At 49.3% G+C, this 20,371-nt stretch overlaps 1 protein-coding gene across 1 annotated transcript in view; it reads right to left on the reverse strand.

Annotated features, from left to right (window-relative positions):
• The window catches only part of PAPPA (pappalysin 1), a gene marked incomplete at its 5' end in the record, with an annotated part of 257,734 nt that overhangs the window by 66,520 nt on the left and 170,843 nt on the right, over positions 1–20,371 (reverse strand). The window contains 4 exon segments of the mRNA XM_007449800.1: positions 1,574–1,742; positions 8,672–8,885; positions 11,140–11,275; positions 12,221–12,334. Coding sequence (XP_007449862.1) covers positions 1,574–1,742; positions 8,672–8,885; positions 11,140–11,275; positions 12,221–12,334 — 633 coding nt within the window.

A 20,371-nucleotide genomic window follows, 5' to 3' on the forward strand; every position in this document is an offset into this window, starting at 1 on the left:
TGGTTGAGAGTCCGCCTGCCGATGCAGGGGGACGCGGGTTCGTGCCCCGGTCCGGGAGGATCCCACATGTCGCGGAGCGGCTGGGCCCGTGAGCCGTGGCCGCTGAGCCTGCGCGTCCGGAGCCTGTGCTCCGCAGCGGGAGGGGCCACGACAGTGAGAGGCCCGCGTACCGCCGGAAAAAACAAAAAAAAAAAGACTGCTGTAAAAGCATAGGACACTTTACCCCTCTTAAGCACACATCCAAGGGAGGAGAGGTCCCTCACTGCCCAAAACAGCTTAATTGTTTCCACAGGACTTCAGACCTTCCGTGTCTGACACACAGAAGCAGGTGTCTGGGACAAGCAACTGAGGGGCCCAGAGGTCCCACGGGGACTGTGCAAACAGGTGTTCCCAGCAACAAGGAACGTGCCCTGTGTACCTGGAGCACGAAGTGGGAGTCCGCTGGCAGGACCCCCCAGGAGGCTGCACCTGGAATCCCCAAATCTCAGGACTTAACTAACTGCCACTCCCCTCACCCACCCGAGACCCCATAGTCACACTGGCCGAAGCAACGTTCTGCTACATCTCAAGTCCACTCGCTGCCACTGCCCTCGTGCGGGACTCATCCCTCTCCCACAGGCTCTTCTGATGACTTCCCGATGGCTCTCCCTGCGGCCCGTCTTCTGCCAGACTCCAAGCCACACCCAGGTGGGCCGCTGGAAGGACCTTTATCCGCCATGATCTGACCACGCCACTTCCTTCAACAGCTCCCTGCTGCCCTAAAGATGACCCTCAAACTTCTGACCAAGCTAACAGGGCCTTGCACCGGCGCAACTTGCTTGCTCCTCCAGCCTCACTGCTTGGGTGAGCTCAGTAAAAGAAACATCTGTCTGTGGCGCGCTCCTTCTCACCAATGGGCATCCACATACCATTCCTGCCTGTGCCTAGAGCCTGCCTCCTTCCCTCCCCACAACACGCGCCCCTCTGTCTGTCTCTCTAGCTCTCAGTTTTCATGTCGCTTCTTCCAGGGAGCTTTCCTTGACTCCCCCTGTGCTTCCACAACACCCTGCACTTCCCTTCACAGTGTTTAGCACATGTGAGGCCATCACTCACTCATCTGCTGCTCGTGGTCACGAGTCACTAAGCTCCTTGAGAGGAGGAACTAGGTTTAGCTCAGTGACCTTTTTTCTCTAGCACCTACGATAGTATCTGCTTCCCAGTGTGCAGATGTTTGAATGAACGAATGAGCACCTCATTGACAGAGGGTTCACCTCTTCTGAAAGCAGCCCATTCGACTGTAGCAGAGTTCTGACTGTGATGGTTTCAGTCCAAAATTCATGCTCAGCCCATGGTTTTCCAGATTTGCAACCTATATGGGGACTCTAGTACATGTCGTATGCTCCTCTGCACAGGAACCACTGTCTCAGAAATCCCAGACTGACTCCCTCATTCATTCAATCCACACCTATTTATTGAGCATCTACTATGGGGCAGCAGTACTTTAAGTGCTGAGGATTCAGCAGAGAGCAGCTGCCACATCCGCTCAGCCTTTCCTGGGCTGGAGAGGAGCTCTGAGCCCGGCACCTGCGCACACCTGGCTTTTGATCAGCTCATCATCCCGTTGTATCTGGAGCACGTAGCCCGTCCGGCAGCTCACAGTGCACTGGGCACCGTGGTAGCGGTCACTGCTGGAGCAGTTGAGAGAAGCGTTCTCCACAGCCAGCTTCGGGCAGTCAGCGGCCTCACATGCGAAGTGCACGCAGCTGAGGAGGAAAGAAACAAGAGGGTGAGTGGGCGTTTTCTTGCAGGACGACTGCACTCCAGCTGGAAGACAAAACCTCATGGGCTTCCTCTCCAAATCTCCGGAGGCTGAAACTGGAGACACAGAGAGTGAACAAGACTCTGGAGGCAGTGGTCAAAGTTTATCGCTAAAAGCACAAGTTATGGAAACAGACAAACCAGAGTTCAAATCCTACAGCTTGAAAACCTTATACGTTATGAATCTTCAAACCTTGCAGAACCTCAGTTTTTCCGTCTGCAAAACGGGGATCATTATGATTACGGCAAGTATTCTTTGAGTCTCTTATCTGCCAGGCACTGAGTTGAATGAAAGCCTCTTCATATTTTATAACAGTACTCACTTCCGAGGGTCGCTGTGAGAATTAAATCAGATAGTTCAGCAAAAGCACAGAGTGGAATTCCTGGCACATAAAAGCACTCAATAAATGGTAGCTAATGGTATGAATAAAACTATGCTCTATTACCTAGCAGCTGTCTAACTTAGGCAAAGTCCATCACCTCTCTGAGCTTCAGTGTACTCTCCAATTCGGCCAACCTACAGGTCCATGAGATTCAACTGGGGCACTGAAAGTAGAAGTCTTTTATAAACTGTAAAGTGACTTATGAATTGTTAGAAAAGTTGTGCAGAGATCATGCCATTCATCTTCAAGTCCGAGCTCCATCTAAGTTTCTACAGGAAGCTTTCTCGTGTCCCAGGCAAGCTCCCCCTGCCGCACTGGGCCCTCCTTTCTCTAGAAGCCTGGTCCCTTGCTTCATGCATTGAAAACACAGGTCCTGGGTGCCCACCACGTGCCGGAATGTGTGCTAACCCTTAAGGAAATGCAAAAAACATAACACCCCTGTGCTTAGGTGATCCTTCCCCTCATACTACCGTCATGCAGACGCTTAATAACATTAGTGACTATTCACTGATTGCTTATATACATGAGCTCACCCATCCTCACGGCAACCCTATGAGCTAAGTGTTATTCATTCTACAGTTGGAAAAATCGGGGACCGGCAAGATCAAGTTACTTGTTTAAGTTCCCATCCGGATGTGTGACTCCAAAGTCCTTGCTGTTAACCTCACCTCACACCTGGACTAGAACTTCCCTGAGGGTAGAGATAATGCCTGTTTCACCTCAGTACACTTCGCTCGCACTGCCAATAAAAATGCCTTGGATGAAATAGCTGTTTCCTAAACAGCAAGAAACAAATGGTGGCAGTGTCTTGCAATAACTCTTAAGCACTATGCAGACGTTGACACGTTGATTTTGAACACTGAAAGCTTCCAGGAGGCAGTTCTCTCTAACTTGCCCCTCTGACTCTGTCTAACACAACGCCTGGCATACGGTATGCACAGACAGCTAGGTTGCCAGCCAGAGCCTCAAAGCTTTCTTTTTCCTGTTTCTATCTAGGACACAAGGAGCGGTGGGTGGTCAAACCAACTTAAGAAGAAATTCCCAACTTTTTTCTTGGTGCCAGTTTCCAGGATACCCCACTGAGGATTTTATAGGAACATGGTTACTCAGCCCCACTCTCTATCCCCTGCTCAAAAGTATGGTAAGAATTAAAGTGGGATAAGTGGGGTGGGCGGTGCGGGGGCGGGTGTGAGGCGCTAACATCTCTAAAACTTATCACAAACAAATTCACTTTTAAAATACCCAGACAAGGGCAAGCTCTAGCTTCAGGTCTCAGACCCGCACCGATGTGAGCTCTGCAGTCTCCACATACCGCCTCCCCTTTCAGAAATGCAGGGTGAGTGGGATTAAGTGACACTTGCTGAGCTGTCCTGATTCTCCGCCCTTTTTCCTGCCCCTGACAGCCTCTGCGGGGCTCCATGTGGAGACTGTAGCTGTGGAGTCAACGCAGGGTCTTTGACACCAAACAATGCATCTGTTCACGTTGTGTAAGCGCTGGGGGAAAGAGCCACATGGTTCCAATTTAAATAGATTTACTCTGTAAGCTACCAGCTCCCAAGCCAGTCTTCTGACCTTTACCTTACAGTTTGGCCGTTCTCGCCCTGCACTCCCAGGAGGTACCTGGGCTCCCATCTGATGACCACCAGGGGGGGCTGGGCTCTGGGAACTCTTTTTGAAAGACAATGGCTCTGGGCTTCTCTGGGGCCATTAAGATAAAAACAGCACCCTCCCTCCTTCTGCGCTTATTAAGGTTCTTCTCTGCAGGAAAAGGATTAACTGGAAAACTTGGTTTCCTAGGATGGAAAGAACCTAGGGCTTAGCAAGTGGGCAAACTTGGGAGCCCCAGCTCTGCCATTTATCAGTTGTTTGATCTTGGAAAGTTATGTAACACCCTGAGCCTCAGTTTCCTCCTCTGTCAAGTGGAGGTGATAAAATGATCCACCTCTCAAGACTGTCAAAACCAGGGGACATGTCAGCCACTGGCTCATCCATTCAACACACTTGCCTGGGGCTCTCGCTGCGCAGCAGACACTGTTCTAGACGCTAGGGCTACCGTGGAAGAGTCCTGTCACCGTGTGTATTTGAGGAGGGAGGACATGTGCCCCAAAAAAGTAATCGATAAGCTTGTTTTAGATAGTGATGCATACCGTAAGGGCACTAAACCCAGGTGACATTATAGAGGGTGACTGTTAGGGGAGGGCTGGGCAGGACAACACACACAGAGGGGTCAGGGGAAGCCTCCTCGGGGACACCTGAACTAAGACCTGGATGAGACGAAGGGATTAGCCATACAAAGGTTTGGGGCAGAAGGAATTCCAGGCAGAGTGAAGGGCATGTGCAAAGGTCCAGCACAGGTTGGAGCTCAGCGTGTTTGCAGAGCTGAAAGGTCAAGGCATGAGAAATGCTTTAGCAACTATGACTCTCCATGAGAAGGCGGTCTCTCTCCTCCGGCTCTTCCTACTATGAAGGAAAACAGTCACTGGTCATATGAGTTACCTGACCAAACAGGCCTGTGCTCTAATGGGGAGGACAGCTTTGGGGTCAATGAGACCAGTCAGTTTTCTTCATTGCAGGACTTCTCAGAACCTTGAACGTTCTACTGCACACGGTGGGTTTTCAGAAGGGACTCGTGTGAGCAGCATTTTCCAAGCGCCGATAACCTTTCTTCGCGGCATGTTTCTTAGGACTAGTGCCCTCCAGAACACACCTTAGGGAATGTGGAGTCCCTGCTTTTTCAGCACATTAGTCTAAACCTGGCCTACAGGAACAAGAAGGAAAGGGGAAAAGGAATGAAGAGTAACAGGTATCGGCGGCTGTGTTTTACCTGCATTATCTTCTCCGCATCCTCAGCATAACTCCACGACGTAGTATTATTGTTCCCATTTTCGAGAAGAAGAGATTAAGACTAAGCGAGTTTAAACTGCTTGTCCAAAGGCACTCGGCGCGGACAGGATTCCAGCACGGATCTGCCTGTCTGTCCCTAAGTCCCTGCTCTTCCCTTTGCTGTCCCGTTAGTTGGAAAGGGTTGTGTGAACACATTGTCCAAAAATGATAAACACTACCCCAACTGCCCCTCCCAAATAACTCCCTGACACAGCTCTGTCATTTCTGAAACACAAAAACAAAAATCAAAACAAGGAAAACAAAACAAAACAAAAGGCTCTGCCTTCATTAAAAAAAAGTGGGGGGAGGATTTCATACCAGTGACGGGCTGTCAATAAAAATAACAAAAGAAGGGGAAAAAAGAAGACATTCCTCAGAAGGGTGGAAAGTGGCTGAGGCCAGTGGGGGAAGGGACACAGGTAAATTTTACCAAAAAAATTCTCACAACCTGGGTGAAGGTGGAAACACCCCCTCTCCCCATGCAGAGATAATCAGATACTTATGAATTTTCTTTTCTTTTTATACATATTTAATTCATTTACTTAGAGACTCAAGTTCCATGTAGAGGTAGGTCCTTAAGTGATCCCACAGTCAGTCCTCCAACTGCTGCCCCCGCGGTCAACTGAAAGGGCCCCCAGTCGTGCATAATAGGGGATAGTAGGTACCCCTCAACCGGGAGAGAGAAGGCCAGAGGTTAAAGCGTTGGTGAGGGCTCCTCTCCTGGCTCTGTCCCCTGACCCACAGCTTAACTTCTGTGGCTGCTTAGCTGCAATCATGCCATGGGCTGTGGAGATAGTAACAGGCAGACTGTTTATAAATCATTCTGAGCTGCTCAGATGGGGACAGCCAGAAAGACAGCACGCTCAACACTGGAAAACGAAGGGAAAACTACTCTTGGCACACCAGCTTCGGGATCCCTAGAGAAGCGAGGCTGAGAGAATGATCAAGATAAGACTCGTTTTCCTGCCCAGTAACGAGGCTCCTGCGGGAGGGGACCCGAAAAGGCTCTTCTACCGCGAGCCGGTGATGTGGTGGGTGCAGCCCTGGGAGGCGAACTCAGCAGCTGCGGGTCCGGCTGACCATTTGAATGGCCAGGTGAGCCGAGAGGGGTGTGGCCAGTGGGAGGCCACCTGCCGGCCAGAGCGGGATGAGGGCCTGGTGTTTCCAAACCCTCTGATGTGTTTAAGAGGAGGTAGAACTGTGGGGCTTTAATGCTTACTCTTCTGATAGCTAAATGCTACAACTAATTAAAGAAGAGGCCGAATGAGGGCCAAACAAACACAAGCTGTTTGTGGCCTAGTCTGGCCTCTGGGACACAGCCGTTTTGGCACCTCTGATGTGAAGGGAAGAGCTTTGACCTGCAAGTCCTGCGAACTGGATTCCAATGCCATTGGGTTCTGCATCCTAACCCACTGGGCGACGCTGGGAAACACTTCCCCCACCGGGACCTTCGGTTTCCCATCCTCAAATGAGGACGCAACCAAAGAATCCCTTCCAGCCTCGCAGCTTTCAGGGATCAGGTTAGCGTCAGGACAAAACAATATATATAATATATAATTTCAGAGCCCCTTGGAATGAGAATACAGACTCTGATAATCCCAAGATGGCTGCATCTCCATCACTTAACTCAATCTCACTGACTAGATGCTCACCAGTGAGCAGCCATGAAAAATCCTTTTCTCTCCTGGATGTGCCTGGTCCTGGTGGGCACAGTGTGGCTCTTAGGGGCAGACAAAGTGGGATTGTACCTCCCACTGCCTGGATGGCCTTGACTCACTCCCTCTGTCCACACCTCACGGGACAGGGGTGACCATGAAGCCAGTGTGGGTCCCTTCCTCTTCCCTCTCACCCCTCCTAGTTCTTGAGAATCACAGACTGTTCGAACTGAAAGGAGCCACAGAGAACGCGCATCCATCGCCACCGTTATTTCACACGCGGGGAGACTGAAGCCCAGAGAGGAGGAGGGCCTGGAACGTTGTGCCCCAGTTCAGTGATTTCCCACAGCAAGGCAAAGAACTCAGCACATACTCATTGACGGACTTGCTTCCAAGGTTAGACACTTCTTACTGTTTACTTCGGGCACAGGAACTGCTAATTAAGGATTCAAAGAAGCCAGGGCTGGGCTCAGTGAACTCGGGGATGGTCTTGGTGGCTGGCTAAGGATGAGAAAGCACTGCAGAGAAGGTCTGATGGATTTGCATTTTCCGTCGACATTGTTTCCCTGGGTTCTGAGAATTAACTTACTTTTACAGCCTGGCGAGCCAGGGATGAAAAGGCCCTCTCAGGGTGAAATACAACGAGTGATACGAAGGATTGCGACAGACTTTGCACAACAGAAGCTAGAGACAGTGGGTGCAAAACAATGTGGGTTTTGCAACCACCTTTTGTGTCCTCTGTGGTAGCAGGGGCGTGGGAAAGGCTGGGGTCCCCCTCCCCACTCCTCTTTCCTCTCCTGCTCCCAGGTATACAGGTCAGGGCTGAATTGCCTTTCAGAGGGCCTCGCTCGGGGCGGGGGGGGGAGCCCACAGAGACCCCAACTCTTTAAACAAATGTCAGAGATGATGTGGGACCCTGAACCAGTCCTTCCGCTTGTGAAAACCCAGAGGGTAACATGGAAGTTTGGACACTGGATGTACCAGATGAGCCCCGAGGCTTCTCTCAGCTCAACTCTAAGAACTTTATGCAGAATTCTGTGCAGAAAAGCACCACCATCACATCAGAAAGTGGTGATAAATACTCTCTATCAGTACATTATCTTTGCACAGTGCTTAATAGTTTGTAAGAGCACTTTTGCCTGCAGTGCACCATTTAATCCTCACGACCGCCCTATGGGGTAGATATTATCACCCGTTTTTATTCCAAAACAGACAACTGAGACTCAGAGAAGTGAAGCGCCTTGTCCAAGGACACAGTCAGGAAGGGGCAGATTCAAACCCAGGTAAGAGTATCATTAAAGCTCATATTCTTTCTAGGAAACAGCATCCTCTCTTAGCTCCAAACTAGGTGCATTAACAGATGCCAGATCAAAGGTACTGATGGAGCAATGTCATGCGGTTAAAAGACAGACACCGAGACCACTGGGAGAATCTCTCAGGAGCTAGGTGTGGGGAAGACACAGAGGTTTACCCAACCCTGAAATATACAGTGCAGTGGGATGAAGCAAATAGTAGTCCCCCGGCATCCCCCTAAATTTAGGAGGGTTATGACTCTTGCCTGTGCTACTTAGGAAGCAGAACATTCCAGTATTTCAGAGCTGAAAGAGAGCTAAACCACCCCTCCTCTCTTCATTCCGACGAGGATGCTGAGGCCCGGAGAGGGAAAGTGATGTTCCCAGGGTCATCCTGCGGGCCGCCGCCAGCTCTGGGACTGCGAGCCAGGTGAAGGAGGTCTTCCTTCCACAACATCTTCCTGCTGCCCTCCCGCACCCCTGGAATTCAGAGACGTGTGGGCCTCCCGAGCCCAAAGGCAGAGTTGACCAGAGGCCAGAGGATAGGGAAGGGAGAAACACACAGACTTTGTACTGCAACACACATGGCTGCCCGGTTCCAGAAGCCCTTCTCCACTTGGCTACAAAACGGCCCAGGGCGAGCCGACCCAGGGTGCCTTACCTCTGCTCGGCAGAGCTGTAGGTCTCCCCTCTCTGGCAGCTGCTCAGGGTGACGGGGTCAAAGTTGTCGAAGGAACGGAGGGCCACCCCCGAGATGGCAACCAAGGGTGAACTGAAGCTCACACGTACCGCCTGGCTGTGGTAGAAGGGCTGGCTGAGGTCGTGGACCACAGGGATAATCAGGGGATTGTTCCTGCAGCTCAGAACATGGAGGCCTGTCAGGGGAGACAGAGGGCCGAGGGGCCAGGCTCATTACTCACGGCCAGTCACGCCCTCCCCAACGGGCCCTTCCCGAAGCCCCCAGACCCTTTCATGTCACTGCACAAAAGCACCATTGGGTGGCCAGTGGGGATTTTGAGTTTGATTGAAAGTTTCTTTGTCTGCCTTTTTCTCTTGGTTCCAAATCTTCCCAATCCCCTTGCCTCACTGCCCCCTAAGCTTTCCCTTCACCTAGAGCTCACAGCCCCTCCCCCTCCCCCAAATGGCCACCCCTTGGCCAAGCACCACTGGCCCTCACTTCCCTCCCACATTGCATGAGGGCTTGCTGGTCCGAGTTGCTAGTTTTCAGGCTGCCTTCCCGGTCTGGCATATAAATGATGGAAATAATTCACAGAAATAAGTCATTCCCGGGGTAAAAAGCCTACTCTCATTTTTAATCTAGGAATCTGGGAGCAGCTCTTGTGAGGTAAGAACCTCTGTCCCCACTCTGCAAAGAGGAGACAGAGAATCATGACCAGGAGGTGGCTTTCCAGAGGGAAACAGAAAAGCAAGCCATATAAAGTACAAGCAAAGTCCAAACTTGCTTCACCCTGAAGCTCTCAGTCCTTTCTAGAAGTCCCCAGGCTTCAAAAAGGAAGTGGGGGGCTTCCCTGGTGGTGCAGTGGTTGAGAGTCCGCCTGCCGATGCAGGCGACGCGGGTTCGTGCCCCGGTCCGGGAGGATCCCACATGCCGCGGAGCGGCTGGGCCCGTGAGCCATGGCCGCTGAGCCTGCGCGTCCGGAGCCTGTGCTCCGCAACGGGAGAGGCCGCAACGGGAGAGGCCGCAACGGTGAGAGGCCCCGCGTACCGCACACAAAAAAAAAAAAAAAAAAAAAAAAAAAAAAGGAAGGGGGGAGGGAGACGGACGGGAGAAAAGGTACATCAGAAGGGGAGGGAAGGGAATGATGGGGTGGGTTGGAGTTCAGTAAAACTGAAGCTGGCTTTGGTGTCTGATGGACATCAGTTCAATTTTTGGCTTAGCCATTTCTTTACTATGTGAATCCACCAAAGCCCTAACACTCACTCACTCGGTGCCTGCAACTAAAGAATGGGATGATCCTAACCATGTCCTGGGATGCCTCCCCTTCTGGGACATGAGGCTCCCAGTCCAGCAGGTCCCCTTCTGTGGTCTACTGTCTTAGAGCTGCAGAGCCTCTGCAAGGGGTGCCAGGATGCTGAGGACACAGGACAGGAGACCCAGTGGGGAGGGACATGTGGACACCCCAGGCATCAACTAGCAGGGTCTAAGGACCTTCGCTGGAACCTGACTCCTCCCCACTCCTCTGAAAGTCTCTCCGCAGAGCCCTTCGTGATGCCAGGACAGCTATGAAAATATTTGCTTCTCACTTAGGGACATTTCCCAGGAATCCAGATAAATCCAGAAGGGTTTTCTTCTTCTTATTAACGTGTTTCCCCCCTTGCCTTGAAAACTAACCAAATAAGTAAACATGAAAACAAAACAAACCCCCTCCTCCTGCCTTGGCTTCTGCTTGACCCCGAAGTGACCCCTTGCATGCTTGCGTCCTACGGGTCTTTGAAGTGAGCTCCCTGTGGAATACGGTGCGGGCACAGCTTTGAAGCCAGCACTTCAGCGCTGGCTTGGAATTCCAAACTCCTGGCCTGGCTGCCCAGAGGTAGACGGGGCAGGGTGTCTGGGAAGTGTGGGAGGGGGTGATGGGACTTCCTGAGCGCTGGGTGTTGTGCTCTGCACGGGTCACAACATCTCAAGTAATGGCTCATTTACTATCACGGACGGACACCACGGCTATAGGGTAAAGCACAGCAGGCGATGATTCTGAAAGCCTGGCTCCCCGGCTCTCCTGCTGGCTCCTCCCATGTGACCCGGGCCTCTCGATGCCTCTCTTTGGGTCTCGGGTGATGACACACATAATGGGAAAGAACCTTTACTCAGTCTCCCTCCCAGGGTCTTTTGAGAATCTCATGGGATGCCTGAGGGTAAAGGCGTTGGGTAGGAGGGAGCTATTGAAAGGAGGACTTAGACGTGAACCCCTTATGCCCGAACCTGTCAGATTCGGGCTTCTCTGGATACACAAACACATCCTGATTTGAAGGCAACCAGAATGGCAAATAGAGAAGCAAGAAAGAGGAAAGGGGAGGAAAGCACTCATCCTCGGCCGATGCTTACAACCACCCGCAGGCACATGGAGAAGCAGGTACCGAGAGCACGCCGCACCTGAGGGCAACGCTCACCTAGATCGTGGCTCTGGTCTTTGGTGTCAAGCAGCTGGACGCTGATGGTTTCCTGCTTTTGATCCCCATAATAGGTCCCATCGGTCACCAGGTGGACAATGACAGCCGCAGCAACCATTGGCTGAGAAAAGTACGCCTGAAATGCAGACGACACAGGAGGCTCACTCACGCAGCCAGGCGTGCGGCGTGGAGGCAGCCACGGGGCGGGGGTTTTAAGGAGAATCTTCCATTTCAGGAGCTGGACTACTTATCACGGTGCCATGGTGGGAACAGGTGGGCAGTGATACCTCAGCGTGAAGCGCACAGGCTCTGAGCCGACGTTCTAACGCTGGCTCTGCTCTTTCCAAGCTGTGTGATGTCCACTGGTGGCTGTGCTGCTCTGGGCCCAAGTTCCCTCACCTCCAAGTGATGGATACGTAAATAGCTACATCACAGGATGGCTGGGAGGCTCCAGTAAGATACTGATAATAAGGGGTCTGGCATACATTAAAACCACGCAAAATGGTACTTATCATTATTCATCACTTCTCCATGCTAACTAACCTCTGTACTACGCGCCGAGGAGACAAAGGTAAATAAGATATATGCCCTTGCCTTTCTGTGGACGGTGGAGTGCAATGTAGGTCAGTAACACACAAATCAAAACTTGAAACAATCACAATCCACAGTCAGGAAGATGGGCCTATAGACAGCTACGGAATACCACGGCACTTGACAAGAGCCATCCAATAGATGACCACGCGTGGAGGACCAGAAGGGAAAGGACAGTCCCTTCTCTCCATGGGGGTCAGCGAAAACTTCAAGGAGAAGGCAGTTTAAAAGGCCTTGAACAATGATGGTCTTCCAGGCAGATAAATGGTATCTAAACTCTTGGCCAAAATAAGAGTGACTGAAGGCATCCCATGAGCAACTAAGGGATTTCCATTCCAGGAAGCATCCCGCTGCTAAGTGTTTTCTTCTCTGTCCTTACAATTAACACCCTCAGTGGGTAGACAAAACCACCTTGAGAAAGGGTCACAGGAGGCAGTGCCTCCTGGGGGCCACTGCTGGAGAATCTAAGGCTCTCAAAGCTTTGACTTACCCGGAGCCAGAAAGTGGTCTGAGCCAGCTGGGAGTACGGGTAGCTGATGGTGCAAGGGTACCAGGCATGCTGGGAAATGCCTTCACTGAGATCTATCACCTTGGTTCGACACACCTGGAAAAAGATAAAGGGAAACAAATGTTTTAGAGGGTCTCAGAGGTTGAGTTAAATTCAACGCGACAAAACTTTGCTATCCACCTATTTTGTTCTTGACACTCTGCAGGAAGAAAGAGGGATGAACTGACAAGAGTCTATTCCAGGAGCCCACATTCTAACGTAGAAGAGAAAATCTTCAATGTTATTAAGGAAAGGACAGGTAACACGTCTTGGTGGTAGAGATGTCAGAGACATTCTCGTGGGGACGAGTCCTGGAAGAGTTGACATTCGAGTTGGGTCTGGAAGAATAGGGTAGCTACGAAAGGAAGGGCATTGCACATGCAGGGAATAGAAGCAAGGGCTCAGAGGAAAGCAGAAGCCCAGAATGATTAGTGACAAGCTGCCTGGTATAACAGAGCTTGGGGAAAGTGGCATCAAAGGCAGGCCTGAGGGGCTTGGATCTCACAGACTCTTGAATACCAAGCAGACCACTTTAGAGCAAATCCGTAAGTTGTGCTCAGAGCTATATTAATGACAGAACAAAGACTACGACAATGTGAGCATTTGCTTTTTCCCCAAAGAAAATCAGCTCTACATTTGTATAGATTTGCGCGCGTGCACGCGCACACACACACACACACACACACACACACACACACAGGTTCATTCTCAATGACAGATACATCAAATGGTATTAAAAGAAACATGAAACGTGTATAGACAAGTAGTATTGTTCAAACTGACGAGTATCTCATGTATCCAAATGTCATTTCATTCCATTGGTTCATTCATTCATTCCAATAACATTTATTGAGTAACTGCTATTTGCCGAGCACTCTGGGACGAGACGGCAGACGGGTCAGATGCTACGGAGCTTAGAGTGACGGTGCGTACAGACATTCATCAAGTAATCGCATATGCATACATTACTGTAAACTGACGACTAGGAAAGAGCTGTGATGGAAAAGGAGAGGAAGAGCCGAGATGTTCTTGAAGTTGGTCAGACTTTTTGCAGAAGGTCAGCCCACATTAGAGTTTTTCCTCGGACCTCTGATGTGGCTCCTCTGTCCAATCTTCCCCAGGAATTTGGGCCTGTCATTCCACACCTGCAGGCCTCAGGCTACGGATCTAAAAAGTAAGGCCCACCTTAAAGGACTCTAAGGTCTTATAAGCTATGAAAAAAGGTGAGATAATCCAATCTCAATCATATAAAACAAACATACACATGTAAAACAGAAAGAAAGGGAAGGGCTTCCCTGGTGGTGCAGTGGTTGGGAGTCCGCCTGCCGATGCGGGGGACGCGGGTTCGTGCCCCGGTCCGGGAAGATCCCACATGCCGCGGAGCGGCTGGGCCCGTGAGCCATGGCCGCTGGGCCTGCGCGTCCGGAGCCTGTGCTCCGCGACGGGAGAGGCCACAACAGTGAGAGGCCCGCGTACCGCAAAAAAAAAAAAAAAAAGAAAGGGAAAAATATATATATACAAGCGTCAAGACTACCCATTCCAGCCATGTCTATAGTAGCAAAAGGTCAGGGAGAGTTTATATGTTCACCTATAGAATATGATATATTCATATGATAGGATTCTGTAAGCAAAAGAGTATTAAGAGGGCTGAACGGGATTCAAATGTAGCGATGATCCTAACAATATTTAACACCTGGTTCAGTAGGGACCCTGGCCAAGCAAAATGGAAGCCCTATTTGAGAGTTCATAGATCTCAACATGGGGAGATTGCAGAGGCATAACACTGAGTGACCAAAAAAGAACAAGGTGTAAGTGGATTATGACGCTATTTATAATAACCATGCAAAGCGAGACTATACCCAGGGATTCGTATACATGAGTGCAGAAGAATTAAAAATAGCATGGAAAAGTTACACATCAGATTCACTTATCAAAGTCAAGCTGAAAGACATGGCTGCACTGTAATCCACAATTGCAAGATGCAATGTTTTTGTTTTTTTAAATAAACTTTCTGTTTTGGAGTAATTTTATATTTACAGGAAACTCACAAAGGGAATACCAAGAGTTCCATATATGCTTCACCCAATTTCCCTTAAAGTTAACATCTTCAGTTTATTCTTGAAACCTCCAATAGAAGAAGAAAAGTTTTTTGTCACCTGGGAAGTTCTGCAATGGTGAGCTGGATTAGAGACTTGGTTCTGGTTCAAACTCCCTCACAATTTGATGTGTGATTGTGGACTAGTTATCTCCGCTCTGTGGACCTCGGTTTACCTTTCACATCTGAATGTTGGATTGGGTCATAGGTTTTCAAGGTGTTGCCTATGGATTCCTAGGGTTGCTTGGAGGTGTCAGTCTGAGGGTCAGGATGTGAGAAGATGTACTTAGCTTCTGCTCCATTGTTTCAACCAGAGTATCTTCACTCAACTGTTTTATATATCAAGCTGCCTTGTAATGTTTCATGAGAGCTTCACTGCTTTAAAAACACTGAAAAGTACTGAAACTTGTTCATTGCCAAAGTTTCCCTCCCCCCTCCCCAAGGTGTCAGTGGGTCCTGGGAATACAGTATTAGTTTCCTGAACGTCACAGGTAACGTCCTAAGGAGAGTAAAAGTGCCAAGAATCAGCCCATCTCACTGGCCGGGAATTAGGTGTCGGCTTCGGTTACTCACATCTCTAGAAGCCTAATACCGAGGAGACTTACGGGTAAAACAAGCCACTTTAATGCGCTGGAAGACGTTTTTCAAGTTTATTTATTTTTTCTCGAAAACAACTGAGACTGAGCTCATGCAGCTCTCTGCCAGTGGATTGTGTTACATTTTTACAACAGTGCGAGACTTCGCATAAACTATCTATGGCATTTGAAATCCAGGCCAGCAATTTGACATGTATCATTTTGGAATTCTTTCCCCTTGTGTTCTTAGCTGCCTGTCCCCCAGCAGAGAGAGGTGGAGCACATCTCTGGAGTGCTAGGGCAGGGGGCTTATCTCTGCATCTACAGCATTCACAGTCAGAGAAGTCTCGGACTTGAACAAAGCCCTCTCGCTACTTAAACACAGTTTCCTCTTATCTTGCCAGCTCTATCAGCACTAGACAGGACTTCAGAGGAACGTGCTGCTGTTATTTTATTCTCCTGGTTTCCTATTTAGTTTTGTGTTTGTTTCAGGCTGGCTGCGATCCTGACCAGGGACAGTCAAAGTAGATCAGAGAGGAACAAACAAATCCAGTGGAACCTTTGCCCAAAGCCCCAGCTGATCTTAAAACCATCTGTGTTCCTGGGGAGGTGCGGGGAGGCTGCAAACACTCACAAGCCCCCAGCTTTCACAGACCTTGCATGAATTTGCTCATTCAGCAGCCATTTAGGGAAGACGAATGGCACACAAGGCTCTCGCTGAGAGGAAAAGAGCCTTGCCTTTGGCCAAAAGGATGGTCACACACCTAAGTGTGATCCCAAGGTACCTGGTTCTGTGGGGATGCCCTGCTTTCATCCGCCCACTTTTTTGCACCTTCTAAAAAAGCAAATCCAATTCCATAAAATATTACTGAGCAGTGTAGACTTTACTGAACATTCTGTAGGGGAACGAGCAGGAGAGTTACATCGCACACCCCATGTGGACTCAAGCTCTCACACCATCACCCCAAGTTCCTCCTCACTCACCATCACCTTCGCCCAGTTTCTTCAGTGACCTTTCCAAGCTCTCCCACTCCCTCTCCCTTCCCAATCTGCACCTCTCTCAAATCCCAGGCAGAGCCGTTCTGTTCTCCCTCCCATTCTCTGACACACAAATCCTTCACATGATGCCAAGGGCTCTACCTTGCCGCCCCCAGCCCCAGAGATGTCAGGGGGGTGATAAGAGTAACCTTTTTAGCCTCTCTGTCATGCTGCTATGAACAAGATCTGCTCCTTCCCTATACACCACTCACTGGTTTGTGGAATACATCACGGAGGCTCTAGAAACATATTGGCAGCCTCTAGGCTTCAGGTTCTTCTAGGAAGATCAGGAGGGGGTCTCCTCTAGCTGAAGCTGATCTTTCTGCACTGCCCACTCCCAAGTGCATTGCAGCATTATTCACAATAGCCAAGATGTGGGGACAACCTAAATGTCATCAACAGATAAATGGATAAACTAAATTTGGTACATGCAGGCAATGGAATATTACTAAGCCTTTAAAAAGAAGGAAATCTTGCCATATACGACTACATAGATGAATCCTGAGGTTATTCTGCTAAGTGCAACAAGGCAGTCACAAAAGGACAAATACTGCATGATTCCGCTTACATGAGGTAACTAAGATAGTCAAACCCACTGAATCAAACAGTGGAACGGTAGCTGCCAGGGGCTGTGGGGAGAGGAAAAAAGGAGTTGCTAATCAACGTATAAATCAACAAAAAGTTTCAGTTAAGCAAGATGAATAAATTTTAAAGATCTGCTGTACAACATTGTACCTATAGTCAATAATATTGTATTGCACACATAAAAACTTAAGAGGGTAGATTTCTTTTAAAGTGTTCTCATCACAATAAAATGAAATAAAACAAATATGGTTTTGAATGACTAAGATATTGATATTTACTGAATTATTGAATACACTAATAAATAAATGATCCAGTGAAGGGGCAAAAAGAGAAAGTCATATAACGTTGCTATAGGCAAAGAGCAGATGTGGTGGGGCTTGCAAGCACCCTCATTTAGGTCTTTTCAGGGTTGGAGGAGGAATTACCCAGCATCTTCTTGATTACTTCATGGACAGAGAACTCACTTCCATTTACAAACAGCCCAGTTTACCTTTGGACAGATTCTTCCCAACAGCCAGGGGAATATGTCTGGTTGCACTTTCTCCTCCTCTTTTCTCTAAGCAGCAACACTTACACGCTTCCTTATTTTAGAGTTTTAGAGTGAGAAAGACTTAAATAGGTTATCTGCTGAGACCATTCCCTTTCCAGTGGTCAAGGGAGGGCAGGTGTCTTGCACAATATAAGACAGCAAGTGGCAAAATTAATATGAAAGTACAAATTTTTCTGGTTCCCAGAACTGATGCCCTGCCCTCACCTATGTTCTGCACCCTCTACATCCTATCTTTGTTGTGCAGAACCATCTCCAGTGAGATTTCTACTCCTCCCCCAAGAATTCATGGCAGGAATTCTGGTGCCCGTGTCGCTCTCTTCTGCAGGAAGCCCAGCCCTGCGTCTTGGATGGAAGCTGAGAAGGTCACTGCCTTTCATCCCCATCTTAGGGCCTGCAGGAACCAAGAGGCGAGCAACCCCGTTTTCCCCTTGACCTTGAGGGGGAAGGTCTCATCTTTAGCACACTCCCTTAGACTCTCTGTCATCTTCAGAGATATTTGTGCTTACTTCAAATACCAAACAAGAGACACAGGGGACCTGGGCTGTTTCTGGCTGCCACTTATTAGCTGGACATCTCTCCCAACCTGTCTCCCCATCTGTGAGGTGCAGTGGTTGCCCCCGGCGCTTGAGGACACCCACGGTATCCAAGGTCTCACGGTCACAGTATCATTTAATCCTCTCAATTACTCTGTGAGGTTGGAATTATCCCATTTTTCTGATGAGGAAATGAGGCAAAGAAGCATTAACTAACTCTCTCAAGGTCATATATCCAGTTGTGTATGAGAACTGATGCTGGACTCTGATCCCTCCGATTCCACGTTCTGTGTACTCATTCACATGGCACCACGACTGCTGCTGTCTTCGTTAAAACCTCCACTTCCGCTGATGGAGAAGACGGTACCGTTTACCACTCTCTTCGTCTCTAGTCACTCCACACACTGCACTCTCCCTGCTCCAAAGGTTCCCGTAATTAACTTTCCAGAGTGAAAAACTCATCACATCGCCTTGCTGCTTATCACACCCTCCACGGCGGTCCGTGGACCACAGGATGGAAAATTCCCTAGACGCGGCTTACAAAGGCCTTCGGGAGCTGGTTCACAGCCAGCTGCGCTCCTGCCTCATGCAGCGGGCAGGCATCCATGCAGCTACACCGTAGTGCTCGCTTCCCGCTGGAGGACCCTTCCCCCCAACACGCCGTGGACTCCACCACTGTGACACTGTGCCCAGATTTCCACCCCACTGCAGTGGACGGCCCATTCCGTGAAATACTACACACACTTCAAAGCCAGTCTCAAATATCAGCCCTCCTCAGAAAGCCTTGGCTCACCCCCCAGGCAGAATTAATCGCTCCCTCTGATGTGTCCATATAGGTCTTTATATATACCTCAGTTACAGCACTTGCCAAGTTGGATTATAGTTGTTTAGAGCGCAGTCTTATCCCTTTAAACCCTGAAGGCTTCCAAGGTGAGAACCATGTTTTATTTATCCTCAAATAAATCCTAGCAGATTGCCCAGCACACAGGACACAAGAGGTACTCAGTGAACAACAATAACCACAGCAGTGTATACTGTACTGACTGGCTGTTCTACGCTGGCCACTGCTTCCAGGACTCCATATGCACGAGATCACGCAACCTTCAACTCTGTGAGATAGTACTGTTATTATACCCATTTAATAGATAAGGAAATATAAATATAAAAATATATTTGTATTTATAATATAAATATAATATGCTTATACTTATAAATACACTCATATTTATACTATAAATATATATTATAAATATATTACAAATATATTTATATTATATAAATATAGTATAAATATTATACCCATTTAATAGATAAGGAAATTGAAGCCCAGTAGTTCATCTAAGGTCACACAACTAGTTAGTAGAACCAGGATTCAAATCCAGGTGCAAACTCCACTCTTACCTGTAGATGCAACTTGAAAAGGGTCTGCCTACACATTGCTCAGGGCTGTTCCGGAGGATGGACCTGGGAATTTTTTTTGTTGCTTCTCCCGGAAGCGGAAGCCTCGTCGGCAGACAAAAGCAGAGCCTTACAGCTCTGCCCTGGGGTGGGGCTGTCGGCTGAAAGAGCCCAAGATCGCCAGGCTCCGGGACCTGCCTCCTAGAACTGGCTCAATGGCTGGCTTCCTCTGACACTCATTCTCCCCACCTGTAGAAGGACAGAGTAAGATGGATCCCCAAAGGGCTTTTCTGTTCTGACGTTCTGCCAGCTTTTGATGTCCAGCTTCTTCCAGCGAGAGCTGCTGAAGAGAGTCTTGATTCTGCAGTGAAGTGCGACCCTCCTGTGGGCCTGAGCTGACTCATGGATCCCATGTCTCCGATACTCGGAGGCCAGAAGCCAACTGATATCACAGCCACCTTTTCTGTCTAAGACAGCTGGAGAAGTAACCTAAAAGTTTACTGCAGCCATTCCAGCAACGTGTCTCCTGTTTTTTGTTTTCTTTTCTTTTTGCTGCAAAAGAGCTGGAAGTTCTTCTCCCAAAGTTCTGACATCATTGGATGTTTGAGCTGGGGAGCTCCTCCGGGATCTGATTCTTGCCATCACATCTGACAGACAGGTGGGGGATAGAGCTCGGTGGGGAACAGAGAGACTGGCTTGAAAGAACGCTGTAGGGTCCTCTGGGACGGGCCTCGGCTGACAGCAGCAGAGGCGTCTGCGGGCCCCAGGACGTGGGCCCTTTAGTCCAGGCCAGGCACCGCCAGCCACTACAGCCAGCACCCACCTCCAAACCTCCTCCCTTGCAGAAGACTGCTTTCAATTAGAGGAGTTAACGATGTCTTGCTTTCAAAGGGTTTTTTAAATCCAGTTTATCTTCCACCCACACACGATGTACACAAAGGCGGGGGGCGGGGGGGGGGGGTGGAGAGAGAAGAGGGGGAGTGGGAGTTCTGGTATTTTCCCACACAGGGGAGATGCCTTGAGGTTTCTATTGAATTTCACTTTTACAGATTTACATGCCCTTTTGTCAATCACAGGAGGGAGGAAGTGCCTGTCAAACCTCTAGCCCATCCTCTCCAATTTCCTCTTTCAATTCAAAGGGACCTGGGAATGGGCCTCACAGAAAAAGAGAGGAAAAGGAATAGGGAGTGGGGAGGGTGGGGTGCATGCTGACAATAACAATACACATTAGCGTAGACGCACGTGCATGAGAGCGCGCGCACGCGCGCGCACACACACACACACACACACACACACACACACACACACACACACACACAC

Source organism: Lipotes vexillifer, unplaced genomic scaffold (genome assembly GCF_000442215.2).
Source record: "Lipotes vexillifer unplaced genomic scaffold, Lipotes_vexillifer_v1.1 scaffold230, whole genome shotgun sequence".
Lineage (NCBI taxonomy): Eukaryota > Metazoa > Chordata > Mammalia > Artiodactyla > Lipotidae > Lipotes > Lipotes vexillifer.